This window comes from Saccostrea cucullata, unplaced genomic scaffold (assembly GCF_032062105.1).
Source record: "Saccostrea cucullata isolate Sc308-1 unplaced genomic scaffold, CSIRO_AGI_Scuc_v1 ctg4469, whole genome shotgun sequence".
In the NCBI taxonomy this organism is placed as follows: domain Eukaryota; kingdom Metazoa; phylum Mollusca; class Bivalvia; order Ostreida; family Ostreidae; genus Saccostrea; species Saccostrea cuccullata.
Window position 1 is genome coordinate 137,683 of NW_026922318.1, and position 18,732 is coordinate 156,414.

An 18,732-nucleotide genomic window follows, 5' to 3' on the forward strand; every position below is an offset into this window, starting at 1 on the left:
TTCCAGAAGACAAGGATGCAGGCTTCTGAAGAGGTGCCGGTAAACTTACAGAAGCTGTTCTTGGTGGCCCTGGGGGTACTGCTCCTTGTTCCAACATGTACCTGTCTTGTCTCTTCCCACGGCGATTATACCTTAATGTAGAAATAAATGTGCTAGTACCAGTACTCTTTTTTTCACCTGATAACTTATTTCAACTGATTTGATAATTGCATGGATATTCTTAACATTAATCTGTTAATTTTTGTGTATAGTATCCATTAAGTTGTATAAATAGAACGATTATACAAATTTTAACTAATTTATGACAAAAACATGATTAAGTTTAAGATTGATTTTCTCCAGCAAAGCAAATGGATGTTTATTTACCCAAAAAAAACCATTATTCACTTGATTATGAATGAAAAAATATATCATCAATATATATTTCCAAACAATGAAGACACTTAGAAATACGAGATACACTGTAATACAAGTTTTTCTTTCTCCAACACATGCTGTAGGAGGGCATTATCACTCATTTCTGTTGGTATAGCTTCAAAAGGAAGAAAGACATTGCTAAATATAGTAAAATATGTCAATATTTTTCTCATGCATCTCTATAATAATTGAGAGTAAGTTGATTAAATTAAAACTAAATGACCTTGTCAAAGAAACTTAAGCTTATATTTCATATGCAAAATACACTGTATCAAAAACACGAAATTACACATTCTCTAATACATTAACATGTAAATAATTGTTCTTCAAATTTGATTCCTTTAGATTTCAGCGTATAATTGTATTAATTTGGCTGTGTATTCTATTTAGCATGATAGACAGCTTTCACTCATGCAGATTATATCTGTTTAAATAAATACATTCAGAAATGTACGAAAACTATTAAGAGACATTAAAAATTCAATGCATTCTTAATATTTTGGACTATACACACGCTAAATATAAAATGTTTTAAATTTAAGTTTTTGATTAACCAAAATATTTCATATCATCTGTTATCATACTATAATATTTTATACAAATTTGGAGAGTGAGATATTTCAAAAATATGAATAAAACGAATTTGTGATATGTTAAATGCATCAGACCATTTAAAAGTATGTTTAAGAAATACTATGATCTCTTGACCTGAAAACAAGTCGACTGGGAAATGATTGCGTTTCCTTTTTTATATTAACTGCCTCTCTTCCCTCAGCAAAATGCAACATATACTTTGGAAATTTTTCTTTGTTAATGGTCTGCTCCTTATTCTCTTTGGTTTTATCCATGTTTTATCCATGCTGGATTCTGCCTCCTTTTCCATTATCATAACAAGGCACCCTGATATCCAAAACAATTTTCCAGTACCCAGCCTCTGCATGTTCCAAAGTGAAGTTCATGTGACCTCAGTACCTCAACTTTATTACTGGTTATTCCATACTGAAGGCGAATTCGTCTCAAGGCAAGGGCTCTCCCACGCCTTCCCCAAGTATTCATGTGACCTCAGTACCTCAACTTCATTACTGGTTATTCCATACTGAAGGCGAATTCGTCTCAAGGCAAGGGCTCTCCCACGCCTTCCCCCAGCATCCTCTTGCATCGTTATCTCTAGCAGTAGTACAGACTATCTGAGAAATTCAGCTACGAAAATTTCGGGTCCTCATCCTACAAAATTTAAATCAGCAAGCATTCTGAGAGTATTTCATAAGCAATACATGTCCCCTATCGGGTTCCCCTTTTTCTTCAGGATGTCATTTTATAAATATATATTATTATAACAGTAACTTGATCCGAAGGGTCGTATCACGTCGAGTTGACAGGCGCGGATCATCAGATCTAACGAGACGCGAAGCGAGGAGTTTGATCTGATGATCCGCGCTTGTCAACGAGACGTGATACGGCTCTTCGGATCAAGTTACTTGTTATAATGATAAATTTATTATATACTCCCTCATAACTAGCAAAATGTAGCAAAAGAAAACTTTAAAGATGAATTGCATAACATTTATCCTTAAAACAAAGCATAATAACAAGGGACTTTTTAACGCGCAAGAAAAATAACGTCATATTTCTGCGTACTGCGTCATCAGTTTCAGAGAGTAGTGATATGGATTCAGAAAACAACATGTTGGTGATCCGGAAAATCGGATCACGACGTCACGTGATAGCGTAAATTCAACAGGAAAATTGGGTGATACACATTAGGTATATAATAATAAGTTATGTCCAAGGTAAAACTGCATGATTTTTTAATTTGTGAATGCCTTAAACCAGTAAACGATCAATCAATCCAATGTGTCTTAAACAGTATACAATCAATCAATCAAGCAAAAAGGCAATGTTTAAATGTTGATTTCCACATACCTCTTCTCCTGGGGAGAACTGGGGACTTGAACTCGGACCAGCCTGAGGTAGAGATTCGAAGGATGGCATTCTAGGAAGCTGGAGGAAATAAATTATTCATCATTATATGACCTATATGTTGACGCAGAGAAAGGGGGGGGGGGTAACATTTAGCCAGGGACCTACATATTTGTATACACAGTTATACAGTAAGAGTATAGATCCCTGGTAGAGCCCACCCGACCTCTCCTTCCTTTCTCATTAATTTAATTGTAATGTGTAATAGGCCTATATAGAAAATGGGTATCAATTAATGAATCATTGCATAAATTTCACTGTACATGTACAGCTAATGTATCGTAAATGTAATTTCAAGGCAAGAATGCATGTGCATATAAGTACTTACTGATCTACTTAGTCTACGGCTGACAGAGTTTTTTGGAGTAGAAGTGAATATGGTCGAGGGTGGTGAAGATGATCTCTTCTTGGAGTTAGGCCTAGCGTTTTTCTGGGAAATTCTAGGCCTACGTCCCGTCGAGGTGCTAGGCACATCAGAGTCATCGTCACTACTCTGTTCATTCACATCTGGGCGATAACTTTCTTCTGAGTCCAAGTATGAGGAATTTTCATCAGAGGACTTTGTAGATATTGTTGAAATTTAATCACTGTTCTAAGGGTGCAGCAGGATTGCATGTATCGTTGTGTTGAAATGCATCCGAGTTAACAATTCTTCCACAGTCAGTCATTTCATTTGTTGTTTTCCTGTCTTTGGTTACCATTAATAACATAGGTGAGACGATGACTGAAATTAACATAAGCACCCCTAGCATTTTGACGGCAGTCATGTGTAATTTAGAGTTCATTAAAAATGACTGTAGCGTCGAACTGTTATAGCTGTTTATGTTTTGATCCTCAAATAAAGCGTCTGAAATAGTATTAGTGGCTATACACCGGTGGTAAACAATGGGTCTTTTGTTAGAACGAACAATGGATCTATTGTTAGAATGATCTTGACCGATTTTCTGTGCATAGGTAGTAAACAATGACCTTGACTGACATAATACAATTAGACTCTCAGATGTACACCGGGGGTAAACAATGGGTCTTTTGTTATTCATAGACCATGACCGATGAGCTACAGCAGTAATAGGAATGGTGAGAACGACTCTCTACGTCACGGTAGCCTAGTGGTAGAGCGTTCGCTTCGTGATCGGGAGGCCCGGGTTCGATTCTCGATCGCGGCGCTGCGTCATACCTAAGACGTAAACAAAGGTAGTGACTGTTCCTTCGCCAAGCGCTCGGCACTAGAAGTGAAAGTCACGGGTCTTTCGGATATGACCTTAAAAACGTAGGTCCGTGTCACGGTAGGCGTTGGCACGATAAAGAACCCTCACTGCTCAATGGCCCTGAGTGCCGAGTATAGGTCTAAATTTGAAGCCCTTCACCGGCATCGGTGACGTCTCCATATGAGTGAAAAATTCTCAAGAGGGACGTTAAACAATATACAATCAATCAATCAATCTACGTCACGGACAGATGTCACGCTACAGTCTACTCATAGGGAACAGACACAATGGAAGGGGAAATAGAATAACGATAACACAAGAGAAGACATTAACCAGGAGTAAAAAAAGATTGTTACGGGTCCTTTCATTCCTAAGAAATAATTTATTATGAAGAAACGGACCGAGGATCATTCTGCTTTTTTCACTCCTTGATCAGATTTGCCCTTTCGTAAGAGAAAGCAATAAAACACAGTTCTGTGTCACGTATCTGTGAGAGTTTAAAGTACACAGATCATCACCTGGATATCCTACTAATAAAAATTGATATTATTAATAACCTTTACGACTCAGTGGTCTTAAACTGATAACAGGTAATGAAAGCACCCCTTCCCAATTGCTTGATTATTGTGATGGCGGTGTCTACTGACTGGTATTGAACTGTACAGAACTCTTTAGGAATGTTATGGTTAATCGAATCCCCTTCAGGGTAAGATAAATGATGGATCAATCGAAATTCCCCAGCTGCTTTTTTGTTCACCAATCCTAAAGGTGATATCTGAATATTGGGAAATGGAGGGCTCAGATAAGGTCCGGCGATACGGTTTGCACTGATTTCACTTATGAGCTTACTATGAAGAATTTCATCATTACCCTTAAGAGAGGAGAGGTTTTTCGATATCCGAAATGCACGTTGACCCTGATATGGGATTTTAATACCGAAAGTAAACCCTTGTATTAGAAATGAAGTCAAAGCTGAATCGTAGCTCTCAAGACAACTAGACAGTTTATCAACTCTAATTGGTGTTATAATCGTTTTATCCTTTTTACTTAGACAAGGTTGCTGGTTTGTTGGATGTGCTTGTAGGTTTTTTAGCATTTTGTTTTGAGAAACCTTGTTTTGAACGATTGTAGCACTGTTGGCGAGGATGCTTTCCCGAACAGTACCGACAGACGTGCTGGTGGGAGCAGTTGATTTTGTTGCACGAGCCTAGATTGTTGAAGGAATAGCAATAGCTACGCTGCTTGGGTTGGGCACCAAAGGGCTGCTCTTTGTTTTTTAGTTTAAAGTCTTACCCAGAAACTAATGCCTCCTGATACACATATTTTTCTTGTCCCAGTCACATGAGGAGGGTTCCTTTTCACGCCAACGACGAAATTTTTCATCATAGAGTAAGGCCGCTTGGTCCCCGCAAGAATCCGCGATTTTTTGCACTGTTTGTGCATATGTCATCAGTTAACCGATTTCAAGGGGGAATTTCTCTGTATAGATCGCGACGAATATGTGGAAAGCCTCCACCCATTTGTGAATTGTTTTCAGCGGGCCTTTGTCATTTGATTAACGAAGACTAACTGCCCATCTTTGTCTTCTACTTAAACGTTTTAGTTTCCTCATCATCGAGGTCTTTCGGCAATAGAGTAGAAAATTTTACAAACTCGTTGGCATGAATTTTTGCCCTTATCTTTACGTCAACCCCCAATATCAGGCCGGTTGCTGGGTGTGGGTCCCCCTCTTTTGTAGGTTGGGTTAATGTGTTTGTACATTGCGTCGTGATTTCCTCAAAGAGTGGAGGGTTGGGCGATACTGACTCCAAAGAGACTGACTCTAAAGAGACTGGTTCCGAAGGTTTGGGTTGTGATGGCTACTCGGGCTGCGTTTCTGTGGCAGATGTTTGTCCAGTTGTTTGACTGCTCCTGTTATGGTTATCCGCCATACATCGTTTAAAGGTGTCCTCTATGGTTGGCAGAATGGCAGCCATGCATGATTAATCATGTCATCTTGGTCCCTCTGCGGCATTCCTGCAGTGGGCGGAATCTGATTACCATCGCTGTTCTGTGCCGATGCTCCTTTGCTTCTTCTCCTCTTAGGTGTTGACGCCATGTGTTAGAAGCTGAATATAAAGTACAATAAGAAAAATCAGATTAAATGTTGACTGGTTGAATTCTTAACCTCATAAGAAGCTTTAACGCTTAGTCAGTTCAACCATTAATTACCTGACATTGAGCTTTATATATAATTGTACTAGTGTACGATATATATATCACTCAGGCTTAAACTACCTTGCAAATATACTGGGCATAACATTGCACAGAGGCATTGCATAAACTATGAAAATTATGCAAATAAATTGAGAATATCATAGCCCTAAGACTTACCTTATGTATTATGCAAATTACACATAGCAGTTAGCTTAGGTTTATGTGAGCAATGCACCTATAACCAGCAAATTATACCAGAATAACTTAGCACATTGGCTTCATGTTAACATTGCACATAATGCTAGAATATTGTGGCCAGGATAGCACTTAGGCTTTATATCAACATAATATGAATGGCAATTACATAGCACTTAGGCTTTTTGTAAACATTGCACCTTGCAAGTATACCGTGAATATCATAGCACAGACTAATTGAGGCTAAGGTACTGAAAAACATAGCATAAGTGCTTCATATAAACACTGCATATAACGCAAGTATACTGAGAATAACATTACATAGCACTGAGGCTTAATGTAAACATTGCACATAATGCAAGTATACTGAGAATATAACATAGTACTCAGGCGTTATGAAATACATTGCACATAATGCGAATGTACTTGGAATTGCATAGCACTAAAGCTTAACATATAACTATGTGCTGAAATTTGTAATGAAAATTAGGAACAAAGCAGTTACCTGTATTCGGACAAATATATACAAATGTTTGGAACACTCTTGTCTGTTGCTCTAAATATACACCATTAACTGGAAAAAATAGAGAACATATTAGCCTAGGAAATTAATACATGCATACAATAATAGTGCTTTGACTGTGAAAAATTGTTTATCCTTTAATAATATAATTTTAAAAATACTAACGCAATTTACACATATACATGTAAATAAAACAAACGTTTAATGTGTAAAATGATTATTTATTGTCTTATGATCTAAATTGTTTTAAAAAGTAATTTGAACAGCAAAATTATAGCCAGAAGCCCCTGTCTTCAATGCTGTTTTGCCGCAGATGAAGGTCCCTGTCTGTGCTAAGCCAATAGCACGCCCCTGATCTGTCTGCAAAGTTTATGATACCCCAAACTATTTAGATGCACCCCATCATACAAAATTGGGTCGCGGCTTTCAGCAAAACCCCTTAGTCTCCAGAATACTAAACTGTGTGAGAAACAATAATCCTTTAGAAGAGAGTTAGCTTCTTTGACCCTCTGGTTGTAGGTGGTATTGTTTATGTTTCTAGTCAGGGACCTCGGGATGAAGCTTAAAACGGTCACTTTTTTCAGATTAAATCCTCGTTTTAGCTGCGTTAAAAATGCAGTCAGTTTCGACACGACACACTCAGAACTATAATTTGGGTCACGCGAATCTAGGTCATTACCCCCGATAAACACAATGAGGTGCTGCGGGTTGTAGCGTCTAACTGCAGATAAAATGACAGATAAATGGTTACCCTTGTTAATAAGTCATCCGCTTAATCTAAAGTAATTCACTTCTTTTGATCCGGAGATGTCGAAAACGGATTCAGCTGGACGGTCGGCTCCTATGAATGACTTCAGCCATTTCACATGCGAGTCTTCAACTATCAAAGTTGACATCGTCAGCACAATATAGCAGAAAAATTAATTTGTCCAAATTATAACTATGAGGAATATTATAGAATATTCCGTAAACACAGTTTAATTATACTTTAGCGTCACTGCGCGCCATTTATACTGGGTGAACCTTGAACCGACGCTATCGATTTTTCACGCAAATAGCGATAAATATTAAGCATTTACCTATGGAATCCTACGCTGTGTATCCTTGTTGCTGCTATAATGTTGGTATAGTCGTTCATAGATCGTTATTTATGACGTTATTTACGACGCACAAGCATATAAAACATCCCTTTACAGACAGTAAAAATATTGTAGATGTTTACATAAGGTAGAAAGACTGTGCATGCATCCAGTTAAAGATAAATTAATGAGTTTGGTGTTGGAAGTCTCTTATCAAGTGTGTGTGTTATCTATCTCCAGGGAATAAGGCACAAGAATTAAAGATCTCTCTTCTCTTATTCTCTTAATTGTAATTTATTGTCTGTCAAAGCACTTCATCACTGGATGACCAGCTCTTTATTTTCAAAATGCAATTCAAATTGATATATCAAGATTAATTTGATTTTGTATAATGGTTTTTTTTTCAACAATCAGTTTGCAGAGTGACATAACACATAATTGCAATATATTTTTTAATGCAGTAATAAAAAAAAATAAAATGAAAAAATTTAAACAAAATGTTACAATGGAATTACAATGTATTAGTTTTGATGTTTCATTTGGTTGCACCTTTGTTTCATTCATTAAGAAACATGATGAGCAATTGTATTTCACTGCAAATTTTTGTAAGTAAATTGTGAACACCTCTAGATCCATAAAGTATTTTTGAATTGGCACCTTCTCTGATAAACCCAGCGGGGGGTATTTGTCCCTAATGGACAGTTCTAGTTTTATTGACATGTCAATTAAATTCTCCTAAGCTTTACTAACTTTATAATGTTGTGATTGATACTAAGACAACTTATTTCATAATTGGAACTCTTATATAACATGTATAAAGATACAAAAAGTACTAAAAGTACTAAAACAAACCGAACAATAAATGCTTCATATATAAATTAAAAATAAATAAAAGTAAGCGATTTTCTGGAATCCGCAATAGAACAAAAATCAGAAATACAATCTGTAGAATAATCTGTAGAATTGGTAGTAAGAGAAGTCACGGAATCAGTAGAACTAATGCATTTAAATTGAATAATAAAAAAACCCAGAAAAACAAACTCTCTAACCGCATGGTCGCCATTTCCCCCCTTGTATAGTGATGCGCGGATGACAATGTCTTCAAAACTTGGAAAAATCTATTATGTGGGAAATCACATAGGAGTGACCTTAATGTCTATGCGTCTCTTACAATCATGTAAAAGACTACATTTTTGCTTTTACTGAAATCATATAACGGTAACTGTAGTACGTTTGGAGAGCAACAGCAGCTGTTTTAATATGTCCATTAACATACACATGATCAATCAGGGTGTATCCATCTGTAGTTGGTTTATCAATAATTTGTTCATATCCGTGTCCTCTAATACTTTTTTAAATATATTCGATCAATGCTTACTATCAGTTCAAGATATATTACTGTAGTCAGCGGCGACTCAAACATATTGTTCCGACGAAAATAGTTCCATCATTGATAAGTGTATACAACATCATTGTTCATCGTTATAGATGACAGTCTTCACAGCAGCCGGAAGTGGATTAAGTATATGTCTCTCCTCTTCTGCGATGTTTTCCTGAACATTTACATTTACTGTTGGGAAGTCGTGTAAGATGTAACAACAACACTTTAGGTCCTCTTATTATTGTAACGTCCGAGCAATTGTCAGATTAATTAATTAATCCATTTCTTATTGCAGGTAGCAATAATATGTAAAATATAAGTAAACGCTCAATGCGTAATCCAGGTATTTAATCTCTCCCGGCGATTTACTCCCTCCTTGGAAATCAAAAGTCAGTATCGGTTAACATTTTATTTACACACTAATCATAGTTAAGAATCATCCAAAATCATCACAACAAAACACTGTATAATTCATCCTGAAACAATATTTGAGCGAAGTATATCCCAGCACAACTATATCAAAACTGCGTCCCCGTATCGAATAAGTACGTGTATATATACTAAATGACCATCACTCCTAAGGAGTGATGGGGTATAAACAAAGGACCGTCACTCCTAATGAGTGACCGGGTGTTAACAAACTATTCCATAAATAGAACGAGTGACCGGGGGTTACATTAATACTGTAGAATAGTAACTAAACAATTAAAATAATAAATTTAGAAAAAGAGTGACTTCAAAATACGTAACTTTATATTCAGGACGATAGCTGACTCTTCCACCCTGAATCTTTAGAATTTGAAAGTGTCGTGGACTGTGGATTTTAGAGCCATACTGGTGTCTGCCAAAAAATAGTTGACTGATGTCCTTAATTTATTTTTGTCATTCCGGTACTGGAATTCTGGGTCTCTCGCAACTACTTTGAACTTCAAGCTTTTGGTGTAGAGTGTTTGGCCTCCTTGCTCCATTTAACTCTGTAGAGATAAAGTAATTGTCTGAAACATATCATGGTTTACCAATATTTAGAGTTTATGACCATTTGTCCAATTTTTATCACCTAGATAATCCAACTATGGGAGAATAAAGAAAAAGCAACAACCACTGTATTCAAAACATTTCGGGATATTTCCCGAATTTTCCAAAACCTGTAAATAATATTCTTGTATTTACATAAAGGCAGCGAATAAACATTCATTTATATATATATTGAAATGAATGAAACTAATACTTTGTTTTTGACCTGGCGCTCTATCAAACAGATGGTATATAAATATACTAAGTTAAATTGATAGCAGGAAGGATCATAGTCTAGTCACTGGGTCCATACACATTGGCACAACGCCGCAAAAGCTGACAGGTAGTCATTTCTTCCTCCGAATATTGCTTCCATGCAGCAAACAGTTTTCCACTTATTATGTACTGTCCTTTTCTTATGGAGACGCACCATCTTCCTACCGAGATCACCTTAGCTTGAAGGGGGGTCTGCTTTGTGGAATTCCACCAACAACAAGAAGAAGGGAACCTGACCTCTTTGGACAAATCTGCCGTTAAGCTTGTTGTGCCATCCTTCTACATCTGTGTTGCTGCTAATGGAGAGCACGAACACACTCCAGTTCCAAAGATGTCTACGACCAGAAACATAGACATCAACATGTGTGAAGTCTGGCATTTGGTGCTCCATGATCCCCATGCCAAACTAGAAAATTTACAAAACAAATCAGTTTCTATAAAATACAGGAGTGTATATTTCATTCTTAAATAAAACATCATTTTTTGATGCATTGATCTTAACTTCTTTAAATGCAGAATTTCTGGATAGGATTTCGACAGTGTATGTAAATATGTAAATAGATAATTCTTTGCCATGTATGTTATTGTAATGTTGAAATAACCACAAAATCTATATCCTCTGGATCTTGTGACCGCAGCTTCTGTCTAACCCTGTTGTCATTCCTTGTCATGTTTGCAGGCTTGGACGACTGGCAAGGGGAGCATCAATATCTGAAACTACATTCATTACATTTTCTACAATGCGGGATGCAGACTTTTTCTTCACTGAACGTATAAAATGTTACACATAATAAGAAAAAATATAACGGAATTGAAATGCTACTATTAAATAATTTGCTGACTGTTTACAATCTGCAAACAGCAAAAACTATTCCATGGTGTTTAGAAAAAGTATTGACTCGTATTTTTATAATCTTAATTATATTTTACCACAAATATGTATTGTTGACTATCATAATAAGAAGAGAAAGCTACTTCAGCTTTCATTTTGACGGCTAAATGGACTCCTGGCTCTGCCTTTTTAGGCCTTCTTTTTTGAATCACTGAACAGTGATGCTTATTCCTACGCCTGAGCCCTCTGAGTATGATGGGTTCTCACTTATGCAGCAATATACCTTCATCACTTGCATACGGAGTATATATTTCTCACTTGATAAGATACGCAAGAGCATGCTCTACCTATGAACAATTTCTCAAACGAGGTAAATTATTGACAGGCAAGTTGACGTAACAAGAATATCAGCAGTCTTGTTTAAAGTCATCATTTCGTACGTTCTATGGTCGATACAATGACCTTGTCAGCAAATACTATTTATCATTGAGTCATATGCTGACTGACGTTTTTCATACCGATTGTTAGTCCATTATTTATACACTCCATTGACGACAGATTTTTTCTGTTAATTCCTGATCATGACAAAGACAAATGGCGGGTGTGACCGGTCGGCAGGGAATGCCCACTCCTCCATTGCATCTGATCCCATCTCTAATGTTTCTGGGGTCCGTGTTTGCTCTGCTCATATTTTGTATTGTTTTGTGGACTTTGAGATTCAATACTGTTCGTTATTTCCACATCCTTCTTGCTGTGTGTTTTTTCTGAATCACCTGTAGTAAGCATTGTAGTTCCTTCAGGAAAATTGATGTTGGAAAAGATTCTGTGTTCGTACACAGTAACAAGATTTGTTTGAATATCAGGAACAGTCACAGCAACACATTCAAGATTACAACAATGAAATAATACGAATATTCATTGAATACAAGAATAATAACTTAGTAGTTTTTTAACCAATTTATGGACGTTCAGTATGGCGTGACATTCTCGACGCTACTTGTTTACCGACTGTCAAATGGTGACGTTGATTCTCATTGGTTGCAACAACGATGTAGCTGATTACTAGCCCCACCCACGAGCTTCCTGTTTTTTACACTCTATGACATTTGCGCAAGTTTTTGATGTATATTTCTCCTGAGAGAAAAGCAATTGTAAATTTCAGTTCAGAATAATGTCGGTCGATCTTATGTAATTTGACCGATTTTAAATCAAAGTGAAATTGTTATCATTTCACACAGTCAATCATAACAGTTATAGTATTAAAAAAAATTTCAAAAGAGAAAAATGATAAATTTATGTGTCGAGAGACTCAGGGTGGGGTTTGAGGAGATATATGACCAGAAATAACTATTTTCAACTAGAGCCGAGCTCGTTGCAAAGCAACGCAACGAGTAGGTCTTCCGTCCTGTTTGACCGGAAGTAACTTTCATATGAAAAAAAAAGAGTAAAGAAGTCGAAAAATGGTTTAATTCTCCAAATCTATGTTTATTTTTGCAAAGTCAAGCCATTTTTTGGCAACTTCCGGTTTGACTGGAATTTCCGTCAACGGACGGAAAATTAAGATTTAAGCTTCCAGTGACATATGATATCCAAAAACCTGTCAAGAACAACAAAAATATGCCATTTTGACTACTTCCGGTTTGACCGGAAGTGACGTCCCCGGACTTATTTTGACAACCTCAATAGATAAAGCTTGACATTTTGAACAACTTTGCTTATTTGACGTATTATAAATTCTCAATACTTTTCTAGATATTAAACATATTAAACAAACACTTTCAAGGGCCCTAGATCCCTAATTTAAGGGGCCAGCCCCTTTTCAATGATATCAAATGAAAGCGCTTGTAATTATGCACAACTTTTATTCAACATGTCTTAACAAAATATTTTTGTTTTCAAGATAAAAAGGAAAATATCTCAAAAATTTTCGCTGTTTTAGGCATACAAATTGTTGACCCCTATATAGCACCATTTTGAATACAGAAATTGAAAAACAAAAACCGATGTAAACAACTTCAATCCTTTTGTTATCTAAAACAAGTAAAATTTCTGCTGCAGCTTTTGTGGTCTCTGAGCCTTTATCCGGAAACGAAAGCCTATGATTTTTCGTTTAAAGGGGAATAACTCAAAACCGGAAGTGACTTTTTGAAATTTTAGTCATCATTCTGATAGAGTTTATAAACGTCTATAACCTCTGAAATTTGAGCAAAATCTGTTGAGAAATGAGCGAGATATGAGGCCTCAAAGTTGGCGTCTAGGAAGTAGAAAAAAAAGAATAATAATCTTTACCAACAGAATCAGTAGGTCTTCCGTTGGAAACGAAAGACCTTAATTAGATTCAATCACTTCAGTGTCTGATAAGTTTTCAACATAACCATTTAATTTTAAATTTACTTGATTTCCATGATCTTCCAGTATGTGTTTTATGACCCGAATTACAGGAAGCCCCCTTTTTATTGCTAATCGCTGCTTTTACGACGGTAGCCGCTTTTTTTAACCCGGGCAGTTACAAATTTTAATGCAATATTCCTACCGTAAAGATTATGTAAACTGTGAGGAAATGCACAGTGTTGGTTGACCTCTTTCAAATACAAGTAGCATCGTTTTTGTGTCAATTATATTTCGTTTGTGGAAATAGAATTGAAACAAAATCCATGGATATCGAGAATGATTGCGACATGAAAAATTAATACTTGGACAGTTACAAATTATAACGCAATATTCCTACCGCAGGCACGTAGCAACCGGGGGGGGGGGGCTTTTTTGATCAACAATACTTTTACTATTGAAAATGTTCGCCGAAAGAAAGGTTGGCCCCCCACTTTGTACTCAAGTAAAGTAATATTAAGAGAATATAGTATTGTAAGCTTAAAAAATTGATATTGAAAGGAATTGGTAGTGAGAAAAGTTTGTCTCTACACCCCCCCCCCCACCCCCCACAAATTGCATGATAAAATACTACAAATTTATTCTCTTTTTTTTTTCTTTATATACATTTAGTGCATGTGTAACATTTTACAATCCACACAGAAAAACACTAAAAGTTATTAGTACATGTAATTAACAAAGAACTCTTTACTCCGCCTGATATGTTTCATCAACTTTATTCAAATGAAAAAAAAAATCTCACAACTTTCTGCTGCTTCATTAAGTTGATATACATGTATTTCATAAATGATCAATGAGAGGGGGGGGACCATTTGATTTTATCATGATTTTAATGAAAGGGTGGCCCCAGATTACTAGTACATGTATTCCTGTTTTCCATTTACAGTCTCTTTTTGTCCTGAATGACCAATGACAAATGTCCTGAATGACCAATGAAAAATTTACAATTTTTCAAACTGGACACTGTTAATCTAAACCTGGATAAATTTGAAGAAAAATTCTTTTGGCAAAGTAAGGCAAAGAAGTACGAAAGGTAATGGGTAATGGGAAATTTACTAAATATATTTCATATAAAAGTTTCCCTTACCAGCATCTTGGATCTTGACGTGGTAGAGACAGACTTTTCGTCATTGTACACCTGTACGATGACGTTTGTTATCTCCAGATGACTCCCAACGGCAGTTTTTGTTTTGCTGAGTCCCCTCCATAAGGACACCTTGCAGGAAGCCGTTTCATCCTTTATTTTCAAACTCCTAACTAGTGTGTCCTCCCCATTTACTTTAGCTGTCCTTTCTATTTCCTCCTGCAAGAAATCTTATTTGCATGATATAGATGCACACACACACACATATATAATGTATATACAGACACAGGAGAGAGAGTAAAAGAATATAAAAAATATACATAATTTCTGAATGAAATGAGTTACTTACAGAAACCACCTGCCCTCTGATGGACACCATGGACTTTGGGGTGGATGATTTTATCTTGTTGATGGCCACCAGTTCAGATGGTGGTGGACAGGCCAATTCCAGGCCTTGTTGTACTAGCTGAGCTGGGATCGCCTCTGCAAAGGGCCCTGTCATCAACAGTTTTGATCTGTTAGTCATCACAATGGCTCTACTTTCCCTCTTGATGATGACATTGAGAAGCATCACAGTGCTTGCCACTTTGAGCGAACTGGCCTTTGACACATCATACACCATTCCTTTAGCTGCCATGGTTCTGTCAGCAATCCCCATGGGAAGGGACTGCGTTTGCTCCCCACTTGCATTTCTGTATGTTGAGATTTGTCCCAAACCACATATTTTGACCTTCAGAGCTGTGTTATAAGGTGTAATTGCTGCCCCACTGTCATCGAAAATTTCCCTCAGGGTTTTCATTTATGGGGAGAAAAAAAGTACATGAAAATATGCTTCATTTTGATTTTTTTCCAAATTACTTCAAAGCAATGAAAATTGGTTTATGATCTGAGAAATACGATTCTATCGTTCCAGTGGAATGAATTTGACCTCTATCAACATTTGTATATATATGGTCTAAGATTGAATTATAGTTTGTTATAGTGTAGTCAATCAATTGGTACAGAGAATACGCTGACCTTAAATGACTTGGAAGCATTTTTACATTATTAAAATCTAAATTAAAGTCTCCCATGATAATATGTGGTTTTCCAAGATCATATTTGCTATGCTATTTAGCGAGAATTCTCTTATACAGATCAAAAGATGCAAACTTTGGAGAACAGTAGACAAAGCAGATATTTATCTTTGAATTTTTATGAACAATATGTCCATATGTTAATTCTACATTTAAAATATTGTCTACTCTGAACACATTTGGAAGCAACTGAGAATATACAACAGTACAGCAAGAATCATCATTTCTAAATAAATTTCTTGAAGACGTAAATTAATATAATTAAACATTTTCCTCCCGACCATTGAGATTTCATCGATAAATACCACTTTTAATGACTTAAATTTCGATTGAAAAGTTCCCAGCTGTTGCATATCTAATGGTTTATAGTTGAAACCATGTTCTGCAGGAATGTTAAAAACAGAATGAAAGCTGCTTTTCCTGTTGGTGCACAGATTATAACTTTTGTTTCATAAGGTTTTTTCCTGCTTTATGTGAGAAATACTTTATCAGAGCTTGATAGAGTGCTCTAAGCAATACACTTTTACCAACACCCGCACCTCCACTTAGAAAATGATAAATTGGGTCTTTCTTAGTTTTTATCCAGTGCAAAACACACTTTCTGTTTAATATTCAATTTCTGAACCAATTGTCTAAATTCATCATCATTCATTTCTCCAGTTACATAATCATCTTCTAAAATTTGCTTTCTTCCAATGTTTAAATCTAATGCATGATCATATTGGCTATTTTCTGGAGTTTTTCCTGGATTAAAACATTCAAAATCATTTGACTGGTGTGAACCTTCATTTGCATCACATTATTTCTTCCAAATTCTTACCTCGATTGCAAAAGAGGGAAGATTTTAAAAAGTTTCTCTCTCCTCTATCAAGAACATGCGTAGTTGACATCTGAACGAAGCATATTGGACCGAATTATCTTTGAAACCAAAATGGCAGGAAATATAATCGAAATGTTCGATGATTACAATATCAGGGTCAGGAGGACTATTAACAACAATTATGACGAATGTTTTGTTGTGGAAAGAGTCAAAGAATATGTGAGGAACACACGGTTAGTAATATTTTGAGATTACAGTTTTAGGAACATGGAGAAATAAATCGAAAACCGAGCGCACTTTTTTGTGCGCAATAAATATACAGTTTTTTCAATGGGTGGCACTGTAGCTATTCGGTCTATCAATATATATTTTTTCGGATAGCTACAGATCTGCAGCTACTACCTCATCAGATATGAATTCTTTTTCAAGTTGGCAAATATTGGCAGCAGAATCATCAACATATAACTCTTTCTATTAATTTGAATTCTTTCTTCATTCTCTTTGTACCTTGCTTCAAAACTTAAAGACCCTCCCAAAATGTCTGCATATTTCCGCCAGGGAATATACAACATTAGTTGTTCTCGATAGAAATTTTCAATATCATTGTCTTTATTGAAGCCAACGGAGTATAAAACTCTAGGAACAGAACGCTTCACCAATACAGAACCATCTTTAAACACGTGTTCTTCTGCCATTTCATCAATTTCAGGCAACTCAACATCATCTTCAATGTTTACATCATAGGAACTTTCTGGCAATTCTTCATTGGCAGAATTTTCCTCTTTGTTTAGGAGATTTGTTTGCTGTGAAATTAAAAAGAGCTATAAAATCTGCTAAATTGTATTTGTTCATAGATGAGGGTCTTCTTTGATATCTGTAAATATTGTTATCTGATTCTATTGATGTTGAGGATTTTGGTAGTTCTTCCAATGCAGACTTGGATTTTACAAAAATTACTCTATCATCCTCATTGTTTACAAATATAACTTCTCTTGAGGATCTTCTTAATGGCATTTGAAGCACCAGGTAACAGGCTTCCTGAGCCCCTACATCAACATGGCTCAAGAAAGTGTTCCCTATTTTACGAACCTGTTGTTTTATATCACTTTCTGAACGCTTTGTCTCTTTACAAGCACTACTGAGCAGTTGGGACATACCACGTTGTCCTTTTGAAATGTAGGAAACTATATATGCTACACATGCATAAGGGTCAAGAATGTATTGTATGTCCATATTGGCTTCCCAGCATTTAATGTGCAATTCATTGTAATTATTTATTCTGATTTCAGACACATTTCGTTTAAGAAACACCATTTTCTGACCAGACTTTATATTTGACCTTAAAGCTTCACAGCCATTTTTTAATTTCAGTGCATCCTTTAAAAGGAAAGCTCCATATAAAGATTAAATCACAAACATCCCTAGGTTTTTGGCAGTTATAGAAAAGAAAAGTATTTTTGAAAATTGAAACTTTTCAACAGCAATTAATAGAAAAATGATCTTTGATTTCGTCTCTTTATGTTTTAGTGTAGTCTATTGCCCACATTATCATTATAAATATAATACTGTTTTGAGTAGCATTTTGAGTGTATTCAAACAGAAATTTCTATTTTTAGACTTGCCTTTTTTCTATACACAGAATTATGTGCGCGCTTAGTGGGTTTGTGTAATTATATTGAAATCAACAAAACTGTAGGAGGAGTAGCATTTTAGAATTTCACAGAAATTACATACTTATCTAGTAACCAAAGCAACACCGTTCATCCAAATCAAAAACCGATACACAGAATTTGACCAAGTTTTGTGTGCCAAGTTACATTGAATCAGACCAAAAATGTGAACATAGCATTTTGAAAGAATTTCACAGAAATCTATTTTTAGAAGCACGTCAACACAGTTCATCCAAATCAAAAACTGATAAATAGATTTATGTACCTTAGTGTGTTCTACTTGTGTGTCATGTTTTTGAAATTAGACCAAAACTGTAGGAGGAGTAGCATTTTGAAAGAATTTCACAGAAATTTCTATTTTTGTAACCTGGATACACAGAATTTTTATAGTGTAGTCTACTTGTTGCCGATTATATTAAAATCTCTACCAAAACTGTGAGGAGTAGCATTTTGAAAGAATTTCACAGAAATTTCTATTTTTAGTGCTACGGCAACACCGTTCATCCAAATCAAAAACCGATATACAAATTATGATTGCTACTTGTGTGCCAAGTTAAATTGAAATAAACCAAAACTGTAGGAGGAGTAGCATT

The 18,732-nt window shown here is 35.9% G+C and overlaps 1 protein-coding gene across 1 annotated transcript; it reads right to left on the reverse strand.

The window, feature by feature from the left end:
• Positions 1-9,067: 9,067 nt before the first annotated feature.
• Positions 9,068-15,837, reverse strand: LOC134261598 (uncharacterized). The gene is made up of 5 exons (XM_062744021.1): positions 14,923-15,837; positions 14,577-14,792; positions 10,872-10,958; positions 10,507-10,675; positions 9,068-9,168 (listed from the first exon to the last, which is right to left on the reverse strand). Exons 1-5 carry the CDS (start codon positions 15,370-15,372, stop codon positions 9,068-9,070), a joined length of 1,023 nt encoding a protein of 340 aa, XP_062600005.1. The 5' UTR covers positions 15,373-15,837.
• Positions 15,838-18,732: the final 2,895 nt, after the last annotated feature.

Coding starts and splice junctions, on each gene's coding strand:
- LOC134261598 (XM_062744021.1), bottom strand. CDS start 15,372: ATGAAAACCCTGAGGGAAATTTTCGATGACAGTGGGGCAGCAATTACA. Junction 14,793..14,922: donor TCAGAGGGCAGGTGGTTTCT/GTAAGTAACTCA, acceptor GATTTCTTGCAG/GAGGAAATAGAAAGGACAGC. Junction 10,676..10,871: donor CAGAGGATATAGATTTTGTG/GTTATTTCAACA, acceptor TAAATTTTCTAG/TTTGGCATGGGGATCATGGA.